The 23,558-nt window shown below is 30.9% G+C and overlaps 5 protein-coding genes across 5 annotated transcripts; 4 read left to right on the top strand and 1 right to left on the bottom strand.

Annotated features, from left to right (window-relative positions):
* Positions 1–3,275: 3,275 nt before the first annotated feature.
* Positions 3,276–3,848, top strand: LOC114191362 (SKP1-like protein 14). The gene has a single exon (XM_028080532.1). The coding sequence runs from the start codon at positions 3,276–3,278 to the stop codon at positions 3,846–3,848; it is 573 nt and encodes a 190-aa protein (XP_027936333.1).
* A 4,589-nt stretch (positions 3,849–8,437) lies between these two features.
* LOC114190587 (pheophytinase, chloroplastic) lies at positions 8,438–11,252 on the top strand. Its single transcript, XM_028079536.1, has 6 exons — positions 8,438–8,902; positions 9,849–9,960; positions 10,080–10,173; positions 10,300–10,477; positions 10,561–10,630; positions 10,722–11,252. The coding sequence occupies exons 1-6, from the start codon at positions 8,511–8,513 to the stop codon at positions 11,034–11,036; spliced, it is 1,161 nt and encodes a 386-aa protein (XP_027935337.1). The 5' UTR covers positions 8,438–8,510; the 3' UTR covers positions 11,037–11,252.
* A 1,350-nt stretch (positions 11,253–12,602) lies between these two features.
* On the top strand, positions 12,603–13,559 carry LOC114191909 (22.0 kDa class IV heat shock protein-like). Its single transcript, XM_028081362.1, has one exon. It carries the CDS (start codon positions 12,783–12,785, stop codon positions 13,356–13,358), a length of 576 nt encoding a protein of 191 aa, XP_027937163.1. The 5' UTR covers positions 12,603–12,782; the 3' UTR covers positions 13,359–13,559.
* A 306-nt stretch (positions 13,560–13,865) lies between these two features.
* LOC114191907 (CLP protease regulatory subunit CLPX3, mitochondrial-like) lies at positions 13,866–20,184 on the top strand. Its single transcript, XM_028081360.1, has 14 exons — positions 13,866–14,362; positions 14,460–14,557; positions 14,678–14,757; positions 15,078–15,128; positions 15,660–15,734; positions 15,821–15,898; positions 16,769–16,825; positions 17,265–17,335; positions 17,447–17,546; positions 17,797–17,901; positions 18,637–18,699; positions 19,361–19,483; positions 19,589–19,741; positions 19,878–20,184. Exons 1-14 carry the CDS (start codon positions 13,866–13,868, stop codon positions 19,950–19,952), a joined length of 1,626 nt encoding a protein of 541 aa, XP_027937161.1. The 3' UTR covers positions 19,953–20,184.
* Positions 20,185–21,323: 1,139 nt separating this feature from the next.
* On the bottom strand, positions 21,324–23,440 carry LOC114191908 (probable fructokinase-5). Its single transcript, XM_028081361.1, has 5 exons — positions 23,139–23,440; positions 22,512–22,922; positions 21,951–22,085; positions 21,622–21,738; positions 21,324–21,546 (listed from the first exon to the last, which is right to left on the bottom strand). The coding sequence occupies exons 1-5, from the start codon at positions 23,319–23,321 to the stop codon at positions 21,409–21,411; spliced, it is 984 nt and encodes a 327-aa protein (XP_027937162.1). The 5' UTR covers positions 23,322–23,440; the 3' UTR covers positions 21,324–21,408.
* Between the last annotated feature and the right edge of the window lie 118 nt (positions 23,441–23,558).

The raw sequence follows: 23,558 nt of genomic DNA on the forward strand, positions 1-23,558 counted from the left end.
ATAATAGTTAAAAATTATATATAGAAATTAAGTGGGAAGTTTATTGGAGAAAAAAACATAATAAAAGTGTGGGTATATTTATGTTTAAGAATAAAATTTTAAATATACAAAATTTAAGGCTCTATTAATGCCTCAGAATATGTTATTATATTTGTTATTAATGAATGTAAACAAGTAAATAAGAGTTATTAATATAATCATGTCAATCGCTTGATTATTCTCTCATACATAATAAGAAGTATCTTTGAAAGTGTAGATTAATTAACTGTTAATTTAATTTAACCAATGATTTTGTGTAAAATTATGTGTGTTATTACTCATAATAATCATATCCCAATATAGTTTTGTGATTTGATTTGTTTTTTTCATTAAATAGCTATTTGAACCGAAATCAAGTCTGACTCGACTTGGTTTGCTTTTAATTTAACGTAGATTTTGAATTAAATTAAATTAATATTTAATAGTTTTACTTAGATTCATTCATGTTGTTTTTATCATTATAAAATTATTCAAGAATTATAATAAAATTTCTTAAACACAAAAATATATTACGGATATTTTATCACTAAAACTATATTTACAATTTTAACTTTCTTATTTATATATGAAGAAAATAATTTTACATTTAAAATTTACAATAAACTTTGTTTTATAAAGGTACAACGTGTATTGTGAGCACACGTCCACTTAGTCAATTATGTTGTCAGGATTTGAGGACTAGTGCCGATAAGTCAATTAAACAGTACGATTAAGACTATAAGCCTCGTATTACTTTTGTAATGAATATTATTGAATGATTTGACCATAACAAGTGAAAACATGTACGGAAGTGAAGAGTCTTAAGATCAATAATGAATCATGTTTTATCTTCGATACAAGCTCCATTAGGTACTTAACTTTAGTTTTAGGTTACAAAAGATATTTCAACATAACAGTACACACATAAAAAAATAATTTATTACATCTAATATAAAAAAAAATAAGTTTAGCTCTCAATTGTAAAGAACTTAGGTCATATAAATTGAAGAGACATGGAATAAATTGAAACCAAAGAGAAAAAGAATACCCTTTTCTAAGACACATAGCAAATACTCCAAGCTCTAATTATGCCTCCCATTCACATCTCTGCCTCCAATTTGCATCTCATCTCCCTCTTTAACCAAAATGGAAGAAATCACCATAGATGAAGATAGAGACCTAAGGAGGAGAAGGGAGAGTTAAATTGGTAATAAGTTATATTGTAGTAAATAAAAGTTATTTATATAATTATAGTGAAAAAATTACAGTATGATTGATAATAAGTTAGAAAATAAAAAATAATTAAATAAAATATATCAAAATAGTTTCCTATATGATGAAAATAAACAACAAATAAAAATATTAAAAAATTAACAAATGTGTGTCTTTGAAACAATTTAATAGACTGTTGAAAGAAATCGCATAAAGGAAAAAAATGTATAATTAAGTGTATGATAAGATGAAAAATACTTTAAAGATCTAATAAAACTTTTGTAATATCAACATATATACTCAATAGTTGAAAAATAATGAAACAAGTTCTTCATATGAAACAAAAATTAATAATAATAAGTAAAGAATTTTTTTATATTACTTAGTAAATAAAAGGTTTATGCTATTTAACATTTAAACTGAGAGTATTAAACATTCTCATGTGAAATGAAAATATACAATAAATAAAAATATTAAAAAATAATAGAAATATTTAAATGTAAGACAAATTTATTTTTTAATTGACATACATTATTTTAACATAATTACATAAAGATTATGATAAGATAAAAAATATATTAGAGATGTGAATGAGTTTCATTGTAATAATTTAAACTGTAATGGAGATATGGCAGGATATGTATATCCCCATACTCAATTGTAAAAGTCGGGAAATTTCCATACTCATACCCAGTCAATGTGAGAATTTCCCGTCAAAACGAGAACGGGTTCGGACAATTCCCACGAAGATAAATTTATTTGTCATCTCTAATGCTCACTAATAACTATAACTTTTGACTTAGTGGTAAACGCTTAATCTTAACATCTAAAAATACTTTCTCAATTGTATAATTTGAAATATATTTAAAAAAAAAAATTGCAGAAATACTTTTACTTTTTTATTATGATTTTAACGAAGGAAGAATCTGGAATTTATAATTGTTACATAGGTACAGAAAAAAAAAAGGCGTTACTTTTAATTGGTAGATCCACTTAGAGGTAGAATAGTTAGGCTTTTCTATTTTGCTCGAAGTTATAAATTTAAACTGAATTAAAGAAAAAGGGATAAGATGTTTTCGTCCCCTGTCTTCAATAAAAATAAAAATTAATATTTTTTTAAGTTTTAGATTAATTTAATCCTTTATTTTAAAAAAAGGTGCGAATTTAATTTTTTAATTAACTTTGTTAAATTTATCTTACATTTTAATGAAAAACGAAAACATATTAAACGATTTAAATAATTTGTATGTTATTACGTAAAGCACTCAAAATATTACATAAATTTATAAATTTAATTAAAAAATATAAATTAAATAAAAATAAAAATAAAAGCTAATTGTATTTTTTATTAAAAATATATTTAACCTAAAAGTAAAAATCAGAGACACTATTCTGTCTTAATTGTATATGATCTCCTACCTTAAATTTTCTTATTTTCTTTCTTGATTGTGTAGGAGGAGAATATACCTCCGGTTATAAAAACAAAATAATTAAATATATTTTATATCTTTTATTATTATCTTTCATCATATATATTAAACAGTTATTATATCTTTTATTCAAATCCCAAAAACGGTCCCAATTTATCTTTGATTAGTTTTGTTTAGTTGTTATTTAGATTAGCAATGAAATCAACGTCGAATGAAGTTGGTTGTTAGAAATATAGTTAATATTTTAATTGACAATTATTTTTATGTTTTGTTTAGATTGAATAATGAAAAATAAAAAAAATAAAAAAAGTTATTTAAATTATAAGAATAGACTGGAGAGTAAGGTTTACTTATTTATCAATAAGAATAAATTTATAACATTGTATTGATAGAATTAAAGATAATTACATATATCATATCTATTAAATTTTAATATTCCTATAATAACATAAAAAAAGGAAAATAATTAAAAGATATAATAATATATATGGATATAGATATAAGATATATCTCATTTTTTGCCTTATAAAAGTATCATCCCATTGTAAATCAATATCAAATTGTTTTTCAACTTTACACTCCTTTATCGTTTTTTTTTTTCCAGAGTAACAAACAATGGCAGAGAGAGGAGAATCGTCGGAAGCCGTTATGCTGAAGAAAGCAAAGGAAGAAAAATTGCGAAAGGGGAAAATGATAGTTGGAGATGAATCGAAAGCAGAATTTGAAGAAGGAGAAAAGGTTAAACAATATGAAGAAGAAAAAAAAGTTAAACTGGTAACTTCAGATGGAGTGACCATGGAAGTGGAAATTTCAATCGTGAAGGAGATGGAAACTATTCAAACATTTATCGGTGCCATAGATACTGATAATTCTTTTATCTTTCCAATTTCCAATGTGAGCAGCCACATCCTGAATCAAATCATAGAGTTGGTAAAGGGAGAGTATGATGAAGAATCGGCGAAGAAGCTGAGTCATGATGAGTTGAAGGAGATGCTTGTCGCTGCCAATTACCTTAACATGAAGACTCTTTTTCATTTTATTGCCACCTGCATAGCAAACATTATTCAGAATAAGAGTGTTGAGTTTGTTAGAGACTTTTTTGGTATAATTAATGATTTTACAGAGGAGGAAGAGGCTGAGCTCAGGAAAACTAATGAATGGGCATTCCAAGGGGTCGATGAAGATTGAATTTAATTTTACTATTACAAGTATCAATATATATTTTTTTTTAGCTTTTTATTTTTTTAATGTATACACACTTTTATTTTCTTGTTATGAATAAATATTTGTTAAGATTTTCTTTTGATTGTTATATTTTTAGTTAGTTGGTATTTCTTTCGTGATATATTCAAATTTGTGATAAAGAAATTGTTAATAATTTTTTATTTGTTTTGCCTATGTCTATCTCCATCGCAAGTTTCTAATTAGATAACATATTTTAGAGATTGTATTTTACAACTTATAGATTATTTATCTAATTTATTTTTAAGGGATTAAATATGGAAGTAATTGAAGTAATTTATTTAGTAAAATATAATGCGTCATAATGTATTTTAAAAAAATATTTTAGATGGTGTAATTCACACATAATTTTAGATTCAAAAATATGTTTTAGGATGTGTATTCTAAAATTAATCCAAGAGATATATTTTCAAATAAAATCCTATTAGATATTATTATAAATTTTAAAATTTTAAATAAGTTGACATTCAAAAATTTATCAATTATATGTTATTATACGAAAACTTTTTAAAAATAAAAATAAAATAAATAAATATAAAATATGAGAAACCATTCAAATTGATGATAAAAATTACATTTCACACCGTTTAGACAAATTATATTTATTATAAAAAAATTTAAATAAATATATTTCACACAACATGTGCAAATTATAATCATTTATATTACTTTTTATAAATTAAATTATCGGACATGATTTTGTTCGCAAATACTTTAGAAACTTTAAAGGACACGAGGTTAAAAAATACAAGTTCCATACTTTTATCTTTTTATTATAATTTTAATGAAGGAATAATATGGGTATGAAAAAAAAAACATTTACAGTTACTTTTAATTGGTTTGGATCCATTTAGAGAGGTAGAATATCTGGACACTATTTTATTTTCTTCAAAGTTTTAAATTTAAACCGAATAAAAAAAAAAGATAAGATGTTTTAGTTCTTTAGTAAAAATTAAAATTAGTATTTTTAAAATTTTAGATTAATTTAATATTTTATATTTAAAAAGGTACAAATTTAAATTTTATAATTAATTTTTGTTAAATTTATTTTACATTTCAAATATATTTATTTATTTATCTATTTTCAATTTAATTATTATTATTTATTTTATACCTATTTATACTATTATAACACAAAATATTAATAAAGTATTATAATATAATTTATTATGTCATGAAATATAATTAAGATCTTTCTATATAATCTTTTCAGGATTTTACAAAAATTTTAATTTGTTCATCATTTATCATTTTTCATATTTATTAACTTTTTATTTCTCGTTTGTTTCTTGGAATGAATAAGGTGTTAGAGTCAGTTTTATTTAGCTACTTTATTTTTTTGTTACTATACTACTGTAATAATCAATAAGTTGAGTGTAATTAATATATGCAACTGAAAATTTAGTTACAATTTTTAATAGCTTTTATTTTTCAGAAAAATATTAAAAAAAAATGCTCCAGAGAACTTGAAATTAATCTAACTATTTGTGTATGCAGCTCATGAATTGACTGTATGTTTGTTATGTGAATTCTTTTTAAATAATTATAAGTTTGTTTCCTTTTTCAAATATGTTAACTTTTTTTTTTGTTGTGTTGTAGTTTATTTATCTTCAAGTATCTTATACATGAAAAGAGATACCGTAAGTAAGGATTCTTAGCAATAATATAGCTCAAGAATGATATAGATCGAAGATGTTTCGTATTTATGTCTTCTTTTATATTGTAGAGATTGGGTTAAATATGTTTTTGATCCCTCAAGTTTCAGCGAAATTTGGAATTAGTCCATTATCAAAATTTTTGACCAATTTAGTCCTTCATCTTTAAAAATGCGTTAATTTAGTCATTTTAATCATATTTTGTTAAGTTTATCAGACGTTTCAAGCGCATTTCATGATAGTATTTAAATTATTTACATCGTCTGAAACATTTTTGCTTCAATGTTAACTCAAATATTATCACAAAATGCGTTTAAAATGTCAAATAAACTTCATACAATTTGGTAAGAATGACTAAATCCACGCATTTCTAAATATGAAGGACTAAATTGGTATAAAGTTTCGAAGATTGACTAATTCCAAAATTCACTCAAACTTAGGGACCAAAAACATATTTAACCTTCAGAGATTTCTCCTCTAATTTGGAATACATTTATGTTTTTATGGTAAAACTTTATTATGTAACTTAAACTCTAATACAAAGGTCATATTTTGTTCAATAATTTTTTTTGAAATATTTTAATAGAGTGATTTTACTAATCAAGGGTGTTACATAAAATACCAGGTGCAAGATTTTAATGACGTTGTTTTTATTTAATTAAATTATTAGTAGAAATAATAAATTCTATAAACATAATTTTCAAAATAAGTATTATTTTTTGTGATTAGATTTTTTGTAGTTAAATATGTTTTTAGTTTCTAAATTTGTATCTAAAATTGAAATTCGTCATCAGTGGCGGAACTTGAACACAAATTTTAGGGGGGCCAAATTATATTTGTTATATATAAATTATTTATTTTAATTAAAAATTTTCAGTTTTTTAGATATTTTTTTTATTCAAAACAAACACTCATGACAATAGAATCCAAACAATATGACAATAAATATATACGAAAGAGTAACATTAAATTTATCATCAACAATAATATATTAAAAAAGAGTTACCTTATATGTATTACCAAATTGGAAGACGTGATCACCTTCTAAAGCATTTTCAAATTCTTTATATGTAATTTTAGGAACCTTAGAGAATTGTTTTTCGTTTTCTCTAAGTTTTGGATTCTCATAAAGTTTCTCAATTTTAGATAACGTAGATGCATTTTTTTCATCTTCATCATCACAGCTCTTTCTCTTGAAAAAAAAGAATCAATTCTTTTACTCTTTGCCATAATTTTTCTAATATAAATTTGTCACCTCTCACCTATTTACAAAAAGATAAAATTATGAATATCCCAAATTAAATCTTAAAAGCAAGACTTAATATTTTAAGAAAACTAATAATTGATTAGCTTCCCTTACCTTATAGTAGAGTACTAATCTTGCTCTCAATTACACAACTTCAAAGTCTAAAATAACTTTAGCTACATAAATAAGAGTTTGATAAATAATTAGAGCATGATTTTATGATCTCTAAGAGATTGAGATATGCCTAGAGCATAGAAAAGTCTCATATAAGAAGAAAATATATTGGTTCGAAAAAAAAAGGATAAAAAATGAACTTACTCAAAAGAAGAAATTGTTCGGCCCAAAATGTTCCTTAACTCCTCAATCTTGCTGTAGTACAATTTGATTTTGAAAATAATAAAGAATTGATGGTAAAAATTGAGATGAAAATAAGAAAAGAAAAAGAGATGGAGACATAAAAAAGATAGAAAAGCCAAATGAAAAAATATAAAAAAATATAATAGAGAGAAAAAATGTGATTTTTAAATTTTAAAAAAACTTTTTCAAACTAAACTAAAATAAATAAAGTAATAATATATAAATATATTTTTTCAAAATATATAAAAAATAAAATAAAATAAAAATCATTAAAATTAATATAAATATAATAAAAATACATAAATATTATTTTTTAAATATGTAAAAAGTAAAGTAAAAAAAATCAATGGGGGAGCCATGGCTCCCCTCTGTCATGTCTATGTTCCGCCGGTATTCGTCATTATCTTAAATTTTAATGTATTTTTGTTCCTAAACTTTAAAAATAAATTAATATAGTTCTATTAATCTAATTGTGTTAAATTGATTCAACGTGTCAAACACGTTTTAGGGTGACATTTAAACTGTTTACATTGTTTGTCATGTTCCAACTCAAATTCCAGTATAAAATGTTGTTTACCAAGCACACAAAAATTATTATCGTTGAGTTAAAAACACTATATTTATTTATTTATTTTTAATGTTTAGAAAATAAGATGTATCAAAGTTTTGAACATGGACAAATTTCATTTTCATAATAAAGTTTAAAAACTAAAAATATATTTAACCCTACTTTTTAAGTACAAGCATGTTACAAATTTCATAGTAGATATATGTAACGAAAACTACAACAAAAACTAAATTAAAAGTAACTAAAGTTATCAAATCAAGTTAATAATTATGAATATTTTAATAATTTAAATGAGGACAATGATAGAATGAGAATCAGTATTATGACGAGTATGGAAATGGAACGAATATGTACATCTTTATTCCCATTCCAATACCTAATTGAAAAAATTTAAATATTTTTCATACCCTTAATCGTACCGGTCAATGTAAAGTTTTCTGTCAAAACAGAAACTAATTTGGAGATATGCATGCTTATTTGTTATTCTTAGGTTAAATGTCAAAATTCATAACAAAATTTAATAAAAATTAAAAAAAAAATGGCGGGTTAATGTATCGGACAGCTTATAACATCAACCTGTTTGTTGTGACGGATAAATCCTATCCAATCCGTTTTTAACCGATTAAAAGCAAAACGGACCAAAAGGGGCCGAACCGATTAGTTTTGACATCTCTACGGTTTATTGAAGACGCTCTACAATTGGGCCAGACCCGTTCCGATGTTTAACAGAAAAGACCCAAACTATATGTCAGGAACCACAGTTAGACAGACACAGCAAAGTGATGGAAGTCACAAGTGCTATTCATTCTGTTGGCTTTCTGCATTTACGGACACACCGAGAATTCTTCTTCTCTACAAGACCAAGGAAAGTGAAGGTTCTTCTTCCTTGCCATCACCATCACCATCCAATCTACTCAAGTAATGCTTTTGATCGTAGTGACAGAAGCAGTGTCATAATAAACTCCACCTCTGGTACTTCCACAGCAACTTCTGCTGCTGAGGGGTCCCTCTCTGAGGTGGAAAACATAAAGCAGAGGTGTCGTACATGGCAGTGGAAGGGTCAATATTCAATCAACTACTTTGTTTCTTCGGACTCTCCTCCGCAGTTGCAAGCCAACCACCCTCCCCTCTTACTTGTTCATGGCTTTGGTGCCTCCATTCCTCACTGGCGCAGGTAATTTAGCCACCTTAACTAATCATGTGTTCAACATTTTTCACTTCTCATGTTGCTGTTTTCTCGTCCACCCGTTTTTTTCTTTTTAGATATTGTATTATCACATTTGTATGGTGAGCCGGTAGCCACATAAAAAAGGATAATATAAAGTACTATATGCTTTCTAAGTAGATAGGCAATGAATTGTTGCATTCCCCCTTCAAGTTAAATATCTATAACAGCAATTGATTACCCAAATTAAAATTTGTGCAAATTTAGAAGCTAATTGTATGAGGAAATGGATCAGTGTGTAACTTTGAAGTTTTTTTATTGAGATTGTCAATCACCTTTTTCCGGCAACTGTACAGAATCCCCTTCTTTTGTTCAGATAACCCCCCTTTTTCAATTTCATTTGTAATCACCAACTTCAAGTATTTGCAAGGCAGAAAATGGTTGACAATGAAAAGATGGAACTTTAGGGTGACCATGTTAATTATTAAGTTGTCCATTGAGCTTGCATGTTATTTGCTTTCGAAAATTTTTGGTAGGACATTGCGTAGTTTGGATTCCAAACGTTAAATCCTAGAAAGTTCACTGGATCCAGAAGGAATCTCCACTATCTCAGTTAAAAAGGATTTGTGGGAAAACAAAAATGCTTAGGGGGTGGTTGTACTTGGTGGTGATCTATGATTGTACTTTGGTGTTGAGCTGTTGGCTCTCAAGTAAATTCAATTCCAACTACATGAATTTTTCTTAGTTAATGTGCGACTTTAATCAAGCACTTTCGCTATAATTGTTAATTTTATTTTTTTTCTAATATGATTCAAAATCCACACATAGAAACCTTGTTTTTAGTTTACTCTCATAACAAATCCTAAAAAATCACTACTTTTGTCATTTCACTTAACAATGTAGTCATTGAATTGAACTAGTACGTAAGCATTTTTGTTTTCTTCTTTCTCTTCAGGAACATCAAGATTCTAGCCCAGAATTATACTGTGTATGCTATTGATCTTCTCGGGTTTGGAGCTTCAGATAAGCCTCCAGGCTTTCAATATACCATGGAAACTTGGGCTCAGGTATTTATTTCTTGAGGTTTTAATTGGAGATCGAATCTCCAACGTTCTCAATTTTTGGGTGAAATCTTCGGCATACAACATTACAAACTTAACTTGTACCCTGTATTCACTCTAAACAGTTGATCTTGGATTTCTTGAATGAAGTTATTCAGAAGCCAACAGTACTGATAGGAAACTCTGTTGGAAGTCTCGCCTGTCTCATTGCTGCCTCAGGTATGTTTGATTTATCCCCCAGAGGCTGGATATCTAACCTAGATTTCTCTCAAAACAGTTAAGCATATATAGTTTGCATCAGAAATTTCTTTTTTGCCTTATCTATGAATTATAGTCTCCAATCAGATTCAAGTCAAACTCTTGTGAGAGGCATTGTGCTGTTGAATTGTGCTGGTGGCATGAACAACAAAGCGATTGTTGATGACTGGAGGATCAAGTTACTATTACCCTTGCTTTGGCTGATTGATTTTTTATTAAAGCAAAAGGGAATCGCCTCAGCAATTTTTGAGCGAGTTAAACAAAGGTATTATTCTCTTCAGGTTTGGCCATAAATTCCTTTGGATGTGTAAAAAGGCAACCTAACATTGCATTGCTGATAATATGCAGAGAGAATCTAAGAAACGTTTTGAGTTCAGTGTATGGAAATAAGGAGTCTGTGGATGAAGAACTGGTGGAGGTAATACTTTGTTGTTCACTTGATTTGTTATTAATCTTCCTTTCTTTCACAACAGTTTACTTAGAATGCATTTTTGATTCTGGAAATGAAGATCATTAGGGAACCAGCCAATGCTCCAGGGGCCTTAGATGCATTTGTGTCCATTGTGACAGGGCCACCGGGCCCCAATCCGGTGGTGTTAATGCCAAACATATCTTTGCCTGTTTTACTTTTGTGGGGAGATGAAGATCCCTTTACTCCAATTGATGGACCTGTTGGCAAGTACTTTTCTTCATTGCCTTCTCAACAAGAAAATGTTAAACTCTTCTTACTTGAAGGGGTTGGACATTGTCCTCATGATGACAGACCTGAGTTAGTACATGAAAAGTTGCTTCCCTGGTTGGCAAGTCTTTCAAATTCAGAGTAGTGTTAAGTACTCAGCTGCTGCAACCAGCTCTTGAAACCTGTCACTGTTTAGGCTGTGATTCCCTCATCTATAACTGCTACTTGTATAGGTTCTGTTCATAATTTTTTTTTTTGTATTCTTATTCACACCACCAATTTTCTTCTATGATAGATTACATATGTGTCATATACATCGAATTGATGCTTTCTTATGCATAATATTGTGTTTGACTTGAGATGTTTCTTCATTTTTGTTTTGATCTTGGAATTTTCTGATATTTGTAATACCTTTGTATCTGAAATTTGGCTTATCCATTCTCACGCTCGTGCTCATCAGGTATAAAGAAAACAATATAAATCTGAAGCTAATGTACAATCAAACAAAAATTATGAATATACACAATGTTTGACACGTTCCATAAATACTCGAGGGCCTCTAGTATGTTCACAGAAAAATATTTTATATCATGTATATAAAAATACTTTGTTGAGAGGGTAATTTCAATAATCTTTATGTCTAAAGGAATTAATCTACTCTAATCCTTGATGAAAAAAAAAATGATAGAAAATAACTCTCTCATTTATGCACCTCTAATAGAAAAGAATCGATGCCTTTCTTGTAAGAGTTGAATCACTCATACGAATCAAATGGTGTAATGACTAAACACAAACAAAATTAGTGTATATAAATTAGTATAATTTTTTTGGTCCATGCTCATAGCTTGTAAACAAAGGAAATTAACCATTAGCCACGACGAAGAAAAAGAAGTGTAGTAACTAGTATTCGTCTTGCCTTGTCCCAACTCAGCAACACTTGATTCAGTTGTTAGGATAAGATATTTTTGGATGTATAAATAATGAGAGTAGGATGAATTTGAGGGCATAAATACTCGCCACAAACTCGACCTGTTTTCAAATAATTAAATTATAACAATAAATAAATAATAAATTATTTAACAGAATTTTAGCCCTTATTTTAATTTTCATGTTCTTGAAATTATCTATATTATTCATTGTTTAATTTAAAATGCACTGGGCATTTTGTATTATTTATTCAAATAAAAGAAAATATAAGGCTGAAAAAAACTATGAATTAGGAATAATACATTGTTTAGAAATAGACAAGTTTAATAACTGAGAAAAGTCTAAAAACTATGAACCTTTCCTATTTTTTCTAGCTTTGAAAAGGAAAATCATAGTTTAACAATTTTTTTTCTTAACAAACTACCGATTTAGGTAAAAAAAAATGATTTTATTACTTTGTTTTGATTAAAAAATAGAAAATTAATCTATTTTAATTTTATTTACAAAAAGTTTGTTTAGTCAATTTTTTTTTTTGTCCAAACATACTTTTCTCTTTGAAAAACAAAATTAAACAAAGAGTGGGTATAGTGTGGATTGAAAGTGTATATTATGGTGAAGCCCAACACAGTGCAAAAGTGCTAAAAAGACTACTACAGTGCACTGCAAGTATCTGTTATTGTTACGTTAACAAAAAAACACATGAATTCTCTGGAACATGGTGGAGAATGCTTGAAATATATTCCAAATTGTGGTAGAACTTTCTTCATCTCTCTACACTAAACCACTCCCATTTCACTTCATGGATTCTTCAAGAACCTTGCTAACTTTTAACTTCAAGAACCGTGCTCTATATATACGTGTGTACCTGTGTCATCGATCATCGCATGGTTGAAGACACACAATTGCAGCGCAAACTCCAATAATTCTCGACTATTAACCATCATTGTCTGTTTCTAGTTCCCAAATGAGGCTACACCAACTCATCTTGTTCCTGTTGTTGCTCTTTGTTGCCAAAGCAAACGGTTCTCTACTACCATTCGATCCTCCCAGAGGCATTCTGGCGGAGCTCTTGTCTGATCGATTCCCAGACCCGTTTCATGTGCTGGAACAGATTCCATTCGGGGTTGAGAAAGATGAACAATCGACGGTGATGCCAGCTGCTAGAGTGGACTGGAAGGAGACCCCAGAGGGGCATGAAATAATGGTGGACGTGCCAGGGTTGAAGAGGGAAGAGATAAAGATAGAAGTGGAAGAGAACAGGGTGCTGAGAGTGAGTGGCGAAAGGAAGAGAGAAGAGGAGAAGAAAGGGGATCACTGGCACAGAGTGGAGAGGTCCTATGGCAAGTTCTGGAGGCAGTTCAGGTTGCCACAAAATGTGGACTTGGACAGTGTGAAGGCCAAGCTGGAGAATGGGGTCCTCACTTTGACTCTCAACAAGTTGTCACCAGAAAAGATCAAAGGTCCCAGGGTTGTCACCATTGCAGGGGAGGATCAGGAGCCACCCAAGCTCACCAAAGATGGGGCCAAGCAGGAACTTTGAATCATCATCTCAGTTCTTCTGTGTTTCACTGTCTCTGATCATAACAAGAAAAAATTGGTTTCTGTGTCTGTGTTTACTTTTGTGAATAAAAGGTTTCCACCACCACCTTTGGTGGAATGTGTTACTTTTTCATCTTTGCTGATGATCATATAAAGACTTCTCCTATTGTATATCTATGATATCTTCTACTTTTTTCTTTCTTATGGACACTCTATCTTTTTATATACTGATAATTTCAATGTACTTTTTTAATAATGTGTGTATTAAAATCAATCAAAAATCTTAAAATGAATATCTATTTGTTTGAAAAATTTGTATTTAAATAATATAAATTATAATTAAAAAGAATAAAATCAACTTAAACTATAAAAACAGAATTTTTTTTGGAATCTGACGGTTGAAAGAAAAAAAAAAACAGATTAAATATATTATTATACGCCGTTTTTTTTTTTGGGATAAAATTACTTGGTTATTATTTTTTTATTAAAAGCGTGAACGCGTAGATAAATGCGATTAATAAGAGGAACGATACGGAAGCTGTGTTTCTTATCCTATTGTCTTCAACCGGGCGAATCTCCGTTAATCTTAATCCCAACCGAAGCAAGAAGCTTCTCTATGTCTCGAATCTTCTCTGCATGGAACAAGAAGAAGCTGCACCTCAGTTTCTTGCCCAGTTTTTTCTCTTCTAGGCACAGCACCAGTACTGGGCTTTTACGGCCCAGGATTCTCAGACTGTACAGTAGCAGCAATGGGGAGCCGCCACAGGATTGGCATCACGACGCTGCCGTGCCTCCGCAAACTCCTTTCAGTGTTAATTATGTTCGGGCCCCCGCTGGGCCCCGCCAAGAGAACACTGGGTGGGTCGGAGGCTCTAATTTGGGTAGGGATTTTCCGACTCCCAAGGAAATCTGCAAGGGTCTCGATAAATTTGTTATTGGGCAACACAGAGCCAAGAAGGTGCTCTCTGTAGCAGTTTATAATCACTACAAGAGAATATTCAACGGGTTTGTTTATTTGTTCTTTCGCTATAGCAGTTTATTCTTTCGTTGCGGTAATTGTTTGTGTTCTGTGACTGTGACTGAATGTTGGGTTTATCACTAGGTCAGGGGAAGATGCAGGAATCTCCGAAGGATTGGATGATGACGATAATGTGGAGCTGGAAAAGAGTAATGTTCTCTTGATGGGTCCAACTGGTTCAGGTATATGATGTTATTATTTATTCACTGAGAATTATTAATGCATCGTGTTGTTTGTGCTTTTCTTGCTAGCTTCTGAAGTTACTTTATGTCTGCTCTGCTAATCTAATTTCCATCAAATAGGGAAGACATTACTTGCGAAAACACTGGCTCGTTTTGTGAATGTTCCCTTTGTCATTGCTGATGCAACTACACTAACGCAGGCAAGTATGTATTCTTTGACGACGTCGTGTTAGAGTTTGGCTGAGTAATAGTTGGGCAGGATTGAGTTAAACGATAATAATGTATACAGATTTTTGTTCCTGATATGTGAATTTTCGAGATATTGAGGTTATTGAGTGATAAGATGTTATGCTAATTGGAATTACAAGTTTTTCTTCTAGAATGTGGATATTCAGATAGTATTATTTAGTATATTATGTATTTCTGATTTGTTTCCATGGTTGACTGATGGTGGTTTCTTTGTCCTTGGACAAAAGTTTTGGCGGTACTGATCTGAAAGGGGAATTTTTCTAATTTGCAGGCTGGTTATGTTGGAGAAGACGTTGAGTCAATATTGTATAAACTACTTGCGGTAGGTAATTTGTTCTGTATAAGTATGATGTTGTTTGAGCAAATTATCAATTCTTTGAACAAAGTGAAATGAACGAGTTTTTCTTGTTCTTTAAAAATCTCCACCTTCTGTCCTAAATTTACATTAGCATATATCACACTTTTTCCGCATTTATTTAAAAAATGTACCATGCTTCCCATTTTTTTTTTTTCTGGGCTGGTTTATGTGCCAATGTTCCCATGGTTTTGGTGCCTCTCATTGTTTCTAGTAGACAATCTTCTTGTAGATGTCAAGAAGCTAGTGATAGTTTGACTTAAGCTCCTCATCAGTTGTGGCAAAGGATTGTCCATGGTCTTTCTGTGTTGCTTTACAGACGCATTAAGCATACATTTCTTCAGTTATAATTACTGCTTTTGTTTCAATCTATGTGATTGTTTGAATACTTCTGTTATTAAACTTTACTTATAATTTAAGGTTTTTCAGAAGATATCTTGTGTTGTTTCTAGTTCTACTTGCCATCTCTTCATTATGAATTTGGTTTTTCCCGTATAGGCAGCAGAGTTCAATGTTCAAGCAGCCCAACAGGGGATTGTTTACATTGATGAAGTGGACAAGATAACTAAGAAGGTTATTTTCTAATTTAATTGGCTAAGTTCAGAAACAGAAATGGCCTTCCACTATAGTTTTAAATTTTTAAATGCTATATATTACAGGCTGAAAGCTTGAATATTAGCCGAGATGTTTCTGGTGAGGGTGTGCAGCAGGCATTATTAAAAATGCTGGAAGGAACTGTAAGTAAAATAATTCCAAAATGTAATTGTTCATAATTGGTTTACTTCTTTGTAAATTTAAATGCTAAGTGAACTCATTGTGTAGTTTGTACTTGTCCCCTATTTAATTATAACCCTTAAGTGATGAACATAAGAACGTAGTATCTTTTATATTCTGTGCTTAAGTTTTTCAAAATGATAAGTAATTTCCTTGCTTAGGTTCTCTCAGTAATTCTATTTTGATCTTTTATTCCTTCATATATGCAAGGTTTTTTAACATATCACTGATGCATTAGTGGTATTGTCCAATATATTACCAAAATTGGTATATTCTTTTGCTTGTTGAGAACTTAGTTTTGAGATTCAAAGAACTGTTTATGGGGACTATTCATTTAGAGGATGCTCGCTTTTGTTATTAATTAAGGGAAACTTCTACCGTAAAGATTTAAGACAATGTTGTAATGATATGTTTAGTGTAAAAGGGTAACAAAAGAATATAATGTAATGGAGGTCTATTAGGTTTCATTAGCTAGTTAATTAGGTCAGTGAACTGAAAGAACAGGACATGTTACCTATAAATAAGAGAGGTTGAGAGAGAGATCTATTTATCATTTCGATAAATGATTATACTTTCAGAAAATGGAGACTGGGAGGGAACATGGTCTCTTGAATACTCTAAATATTATTGAAGTTAATTTCTTTTATAATCAGTGTCTATTAGTGGATAAAATTGTTTTATTGTCACCTGTCTGTTTCTTGCAACATTGTTATTTTTCAGAAATCGATCAATTGTTTGTACGAAATGTTTCTCAAAAAATAATTAGTTGTGGGATGGTTAGTACCATTCTAATAGATAGTATCCTGAACCTGGAATGCTTTCTTATTGTCTAGATAGTAAACGTCCCTGAGAAAGGAGCAAGGAAGCATCCACGGGGTGATAACATACAGGTATGTTTTCTTGGAAAGTTTAACATCTGTCATTTGTTTCTTGTTTTGTTCTTTGATATGATATGATTTATGAAATTTCTTGCCTGGTATTATTTGGCGCTGCCTATGAACCTGAACTCTTCAGAATTATGCATTTATATTTTGGGGGCACTGCATTTATGTTTAGAATTATTATTTTTAAAAACCTTAGCATCACCTAATTTACATGAGAGCACTAATGCTAGATACATCAGAGGCTATAAGTGGTTAGAGGCTAATTAGGAGGATGAAAATATAAGATGGATTAGTTCTTTAGGAACTCTTTCATCTCCTTAGCAAGTATTTGTCAATGCTAGATAGGTTCAACGATCATATATTCACCTAGTGAAACATGCTTATGGTTCTCAAATCATTTAGTCATTAATTTACATAACTGCCACTTATTTTTTGTGATATATAGATTGACACAAAGAACATTCTCTTCATATGTGGTGGAGCATTTATTGATCTCGAAAAAACCATTTCCGAGAGGTAATTTTTTCTTTTGTATGTCTAGAAAGAATGTTTGTTCACAGATGTTTTTGTGCTTATCTTGGTTTTGTTGGACTTCTCATTTGATTTTTGATTTGTGAAAAAGAGCAGACGGCAAGATTCTTCAATTGGTTTTGGGGCACCGATCCGTGCTAATATGAGAACTGGTGGGGTTACACATGCTGCAGTAACATCATCTTTACTTGAGTCGGTGAGAATTTATTACGGTTCTCGGAATGAGTTTTTCTTTTTATTTATTTATTTCTTTTTTTACATTCCTGTAAAGCTAGTTAGGTAGATACTTTGATTAATTCAAGCTAAAATAAATCATGCGCATTAGCTATTCTGTTGTTCGCTTTCCATTCTTCAACAGCATACAGAAAAATACATAAGTTAGAGAATAATATCGTTGTAGCCAACAATCATCCAACTGCAACTAAAAGTGGCATCTGTAATTTCAGGTGGAAAGTGCTGATCTTATTTCATATGGTCTCATCCCAGAGTTTATAGGACGATTTCCAATCTTAGTTAGCTTATCAGCTCTAACTGAAGACCAACTTATGCAGGTATTATAAGCATTGCTCAAAACTTATTTGTTATTGTAGATTTTCCTGCTTTCACTAACAATTTAGTGCACCAAGATCTAATTCTGCTTGTTGTGTTATTATGATCATTCTCTTTTCTCACTCATTGTTGGCACGGGTGCACCACATATATACAAGGCTGAGAAACCTTATGGTCTTTTTAAGCCTTCCAAAGGCATCAAATTTCTATGAATATCTCCTATTGTATAAGGATTCTTTTTATATTATTTGTTTTCTTAGAAAAGCTAGAAGTTGTTATGGCCATTGCTTTTGGATTTATTATGTAGTATAAAGAATGATTGTATGGCGGCCATCTGCCATGTGCAAGCTCTTGGTTCATGTTAGTTTATGGGGTGCAAAAGGAACAGAAAATTAGGATAAGGATACAACAGTCCAGAATGGATTTGTAACTTAAGGGTAACATTCGTTAAGATCTCCTCATGTGTAGAGAAGAAGTCCAAGAGATTCTTTCCAGTGGACTATAATTTATTATCTATATTTTTAATTGAATAAAAAGAAGTTTGTGATTAGCATTGAGAAATCTGATGTTTCTCTGAATATGCTGCTTGCATGGGTGTATGCTAGTTTAAAATTCTAACTTTTTGTTTTGTGGAATATTAAATTGTATGTTAAAACAGACCGGCCTATTTTAGTTTAGAATAAATTTCTTATGCACGGATATCTGGTCATACGACTACTGAAATGTTGATTTTGCAGGTCCTCACAGAACCAAAAAATGCTCTTGCTAAGCAGTACAAGAAATTATTTGACATGAATGATGTAAGAAGTTCTTCCTTATTCTCTCTCAAATACACATTTTTTTGTTGTGAGAGTTACTTTGTTTGAGTGTATGTGGTGTAAAAACTGAAGCAGTTACTGTTATATCTGGATCATCCCAACCAACTAAATTCGGGTATTTAAAGAACCAAATTGTTCAAACTTTAACTTGGGTTGAATTGAAGGGAAATGCGTAGTTGCCTATGGTTGACTTAATCTAATAATAATTCATAATATATTTTTCTTTCAAACTATATAATTATTACTTGGTTTTTGCCATGAAACTTGCCACCTAAAGCAATATTCTTGCTTCCCTTAATTTTTTTTCTAACATTTTTCTTCACCTATTTTGGCTATTGTTCACTGTAACGTTGTTGAGTCGGTGGATGGTGATACTTTTTACCATTCTATGTAAAACAGACTAGAAGTTTTCTTTAAACCCCCTTGAGTGATTTACTTTTTTATGGTCTTTGATACTACCATATGGTATTGTTATCTGGTATGTCAACCTGATCAGCTTGTTTCAGAATCATTTAAGCAACTCCCTTCTATCCTTTCACCAATTTGAGTTGTATGAGTTTTTATTATACTTGTTATGAGTGTGCAAGCGAGTGATGGGAAGTGTGGGCAGTTAGAAGTCTGAAACTCTATCCCTAAACTTCAGGTAAAGCTACACTTCACAGAGAAAGCTCTTAGATTGATTGCAAAGAAAGCAATGACCAAAAATACTGGAGCCAGGGGTTTAAGAGCCCTACTGGAAATCATTTTAACGGAAGCTATGTTTGAGGTATCAAAGTGTCATTTATTTTTGTAAAATATAGTTCTGTCTTCAAGTATCTAAGATTGGTCTCTCTGATCTTTAACTAATACATTGAATGCTTGCATGCACCAGATTCCAGATGTTAAAGCTGGAAATGAAATGATTGATGCGGTTGTTGTTGACGAGGAGTCGGTAGGATCGGTAAATTCCATTGGCTGTGGAGGAAAAATTCTTTGTGGAGATGGTGCTTTAGATCAGTACCTAGCTACGATGGAGAGTTCAGTGGTATGATATTGCATCTGAATGAACGTCTGTTAATGCTTTTATTTCTTTCATGAAGATGTTTTCACTCATCTGCAGCACTGATGAGCTGTGAGAATGTGGTAGGTGATTTTGACCCTAGTTTCTTCATGTATTGCAGGTTAATCATGACGTAGCGGAACCAGACTTACAAGAGGGGGAATCAGAGATTTCATCAAGAGCTATGAGCATGTAATATTATATTTACCAAAAGGTGTATAAATTATTATTGTCGTTGTTATCTGTAAAAATTATATTCATAATTTGCTGTAATTATTATCCTCTGTATAACGCTGTAGCTCCTGTTTTAAGTACATTGAATAGGAAGGATATAGAAAAATGATAGCTTGCTAATTTAGGCAGCACGCCATCCAAAGTTTCAAATCATTTTGATGAAAATCTATTGAGTCTATTTTCTCATCTGCTAATATTTTCTGTTGGTTAAAATCTATCCGTCTCGCTGTCTTGGAAACCAAATTCACTTTATTGACATAAATTTCATCTAAATAGGAAAACATTCTGTTATCAATTATCAGAGAATCTATAACTGAATGCACCATTCTGGTTACATTGTATGATTTCGTTGTCCCCTCAAACTCATTATTTTGACGAAAGTTGAATAATTGATTTATCACATGAAAAGTTCACACAAATGCGAAAAATCTAATCAAATGGGTAAATGGATTGATTATGAAAAATTGAGTCGTTTGTATATGAGAAGATTTGATCAGGATATCATACAAGTCGATTCTAACAATAGTAAATATCAGGTGATTTTATATCACTTACTTTACATTACGAGCTTAACATGTTTTCTAATTGGATGGCAGTGAGAATAATATATTTTCTGTAACATTGATGTAAAATGAATTTTAATCCTTTGTTGATATTCGCATGACACATTCAGTTGATAATTTATTCAATGATTAGATAATTTTGGTTTCTAAGATGCTACAAGTGTTCAATATGCAAAGAAGGAAAAATAACTTGGTAATTATTACCCATAAACAAGAAAAACAAGCCATTGATTATAAGTAGCTTTTACGCTTTGTTTAGTATAACTGATGAGAGGGAGAGGTACGAAAAGAGAAGAAATATAGGGTTGAGTTGTTTGGCTGAAGATATGTGCGGAAGAAAGAGAAGAAAGAAGAGTGGGGAAGAAATGTGTCCTCAAAGCAGCATGATAAGTTATGTTGATAAATGAAAGAGATTTTAGTATTTTTCTTTTATGATCATAATATAATTTTAACATAAGCTAGAGGCTGATACTGACCGAAAAAGAAAAAGAACGGTGGCGAATAAATTTCTTCTAAGTTTAAGAAATTAAAGGTTATAACGCTAAATTAATTTTATTGAGATTTAGGTGGGTCTCACTTGTTTGGAAATAAGTTCACTAAATTTGGAATGTGGCTTGCATGTTAGTATAACTCCCATAAACTTTATTCAATAGAGAACATGCTTTTGTTAGAATTGATTTCTTCGAAATCGTATGCCACTCTCAGATTTGACAAAATTGGCTTATAGAATGCAAAGAATGAAAACCATATCTGTTATTATTCATAAACAGAATCAAGAATTTTAAGTAATTGGGTATCAAATATGAAAGGTATATAAATAAGACGAAACTCTGACATGAAAATGTGGAAGAGAGTCTATGAGGCTTTAGAGTTGGAAATAAATTTGGAAGCCTCTTCTGCAGTTGGCAGTGCAGGAATTGCACCCTTCACTGTTGTGCAAATTGCTCCACAACCATTCGCAAACGTCAAAGCCTCTCTCAATTTTTGTTCATTCTGATCCAACAAAACAAAAAAGATGTCATGGTAATGAGAAGATAACATTTTATAGTGAGTGTGAGAGAGAGATACCTCAAATATGGAAGTGTCTTTGGCCACAGCTGTGAGAAGTGCACCCACAAAAGAATCACCAGCACCAGTTGTGTCAATTGCCTTCACTGAAAATCCATTTACCCTTCCTTTGAAGTTCTACACTCAAACAATATATCAGTATATTCCCCCACATAACAGCACATCTAACTGCATAAATCCTTCTTGAATATGGGATCACAAATAAAAGTTAAAATCTTTTAACTGCATAAATCTAACCAACCAATAGTAATCATCAAATGCTTTATTGAATCAATTTTGTCAAAAAGACACTGTTTTCAAAACATGGGTGTATATATATTGGATGATACCTTGGTGTAATATCTGCAACCCTTCTCTCCATCAGTGACAAGAAGCAATTTCAATTTGTCGTGCCACAGAGACATTACAACATCCTCCTTCTCAGGATCACCTTGGGTTAGGAATTGAACTTCGTCATCACTCACCTACATACCAGCAATCCATTTGCACAATCATCCAGTCATATTGAGTTCTAGGCTTCTAGAAAGAGTAATAAAATCTTTAGGTTAAATATGATTTTAACCATCAACTTTGACATTAAATTAGAATTCGTCCTTATTCAAAAATTTGATACATTTTAATTTCTAAACTTAAGAAAAAAAAATGTATTTAATCCTTATGTAAAGTTATTTTGTCGTGTCACACACGTTTTATGATAATAATAAAGTTTGATACGTTTTTCCTTTAATATTAGTTGGAAAATGAGTTTGATGCAATTAAACCCTACAAAAATTAGGTCCATTCAATTTTTAAATTTGTGAATCAAAGTTTCAAAGTTCCGGAGCAAATTCTAATTTTGTAAGTTTAGGAATTAAAAACTTGTTTAACCTAAAAACTTTAAAAAGTATTACCTTGATGAAGTCGGCATCAAACCATATGCTCTTGATTCCAGACCTAGCAGCCTCCTCAGAAGGCCACAAGGGAAGCCTCACATTTGGATCATAGGAGAGCAAAGCACCACTTTCTCTAGCAACTTTCATGGCAGCCAAGTGTGCTGATCTGCATGGCTCTGATATCAGGCTAATGGATCCATAATGAAATACCTTAGCCTTCTTGATCAAACCCGTATTCAATTCTGACTCCGCCAGCAACATATCTGCACTGGGATTTCTATAAAACATGAACTCCCTCTCTCCATCTTTCCTCAATGTCACAAAAGCCAAAGCAGTTCTTGCCTCCGTATCAAAGCAAACACCATCAGTGTTCACTTTGTTTTTCCTCAAAATATCAACAAGCATCCTTCCAAACTCATCATCTCCCACCTGTCACAACAAAGTTTGTGACTGCATTTATATGCAATATCATGAAACATGACAAAACCTATGACACCACCTTAATATAATTTAAAAAACCTTAACGTTCCTACCATGTCCAATAATCTCACATTTCGCTTAGGTCTGACTTCTAAAGTTCTATTGGACGCGATAGGAACAATCTCTATGCTAGATGGGAAATGAATGTTTGTAAAAATCAAGAACCTTGCCGATGAAAGCAGCATTGCCACCAAGTTTGGCTATGGCACAAGCAACATTAGCAGGAGCACCTCCAGGGGCTTTGATAAAAGCAGGAGACTCAGCCAAGGAGACACCAGATGTGTCAGGAACAAAGTCGATGAGCATCTCACCGAATGATATCACTAATGGATCTGCTGAGCCTGACATCTCTTCCTCTTTCTCTATGTTATCGCTTTTCTTGTTGATGTTTGTGTTTTTCTCTTACAAAACAGTTTCAGGGCCAAACCTTAACAATGCTACAACTGGTCCCATATTTATGATTCAACGCAGGTTTAGGAGTGATAGTCGAGTATTTTTTTGTTTCATTTTACTTGTTTAAATTTACCCAAGTATAGACTATTATAAGTCAATTCACATATACTTAAAATAACTATACTGTTTAGC

This window comes from Vigna unguiculata, chromosome 7 (genome assembly GCF_004118075.2).
Source record: "Vigna unguiculata cultivar IT97K-499-35 chromosome 7, ASM411807v1, whole genome shotgun sequence".
NCBI lineage: Eukaryota > Viridiplantae > Streptophyta > Magnoliopsida > Fabales > Fabaceae > Vigna > Vigna unguiculata.

Bases quoted from the DNA above. Each gene is read 5' to 3' on its own strand.
- LOC114191362 (XM_028080532.1), top strand. From the start codon at position 3,276: ATGGCAGAGAGAGGAGAATCGTCGGAAGCCGTTATGCTGAAGAAAGCA.
- LOC114190587 (XM_028079536.1), top strand. From the start codon at position 8,511: ATGGAAGTCACAAGTGCTATTCATTCTGTTGGCTTTCTGCATTTACGG. The intron at 10,478-10,560 runs GTATTATTCTCT...GATAATATGCAG, and splicing joins TTTGAGCGAGTTAAACAAAG to AGAGAATCTAAGAAACGTTT. The intron at 10,631-10,721 runs GTAATACTTTGT...CTGGAAATGAAG, and splicing joins TGGATGAAGAACTGGTGGAG to ATCATTAGGGAACCAGCCAA.
- LOC114191909 (XM_028081362.1), top strand. From the start codon at position 12,783: ATGAGGCTACACCAACTCATCTTGTTCCTGTTGTTGCTCTTTGTTGCC.
- LOC114191907 (XM_028081360.1), top strand. From the start codon at position 13,866: ATGCGATTAATAAGAGGAACGATACGGAAGCTGTGTTTCTTATCCTAT. The intron at 14,558-14,677 runs GTATATGATGTT...TCCATCAAATAG, and splicing joins GATGGGTCCAACTGGTTCAG to GGAAGACATTACTTGCGAAA. The intron at 17,547-17,796 runs GTGAGAATTTAT...CTGTAATTTCAG, and splicing joins CATCATCTTTACTTGAGTCG to GTGGAAAGTGCTGATCTTAT.
- LOC114191908 (XM_028081361.1), bottom strand. From the start codon at position 23,321: ATGTCAGGCTCAGCAGATCCATTAGTGATATCATTCGGTGAGATGCTC. The intron at 22,086-22,511 runs GTAATACTTTTT...GCTGGTATGTAG, and splicing joins TTGATGCCGACTTCATCAAG to GTGAGTGATGACGAAGTTCA. The intron at 21,739-21,950 runs GTATCATCCAAT...GTTTGAGTGTAG, and splicing joins GTTGCAGATATTACACCAAG to AACTTCAAAGGAAGGGTAAA.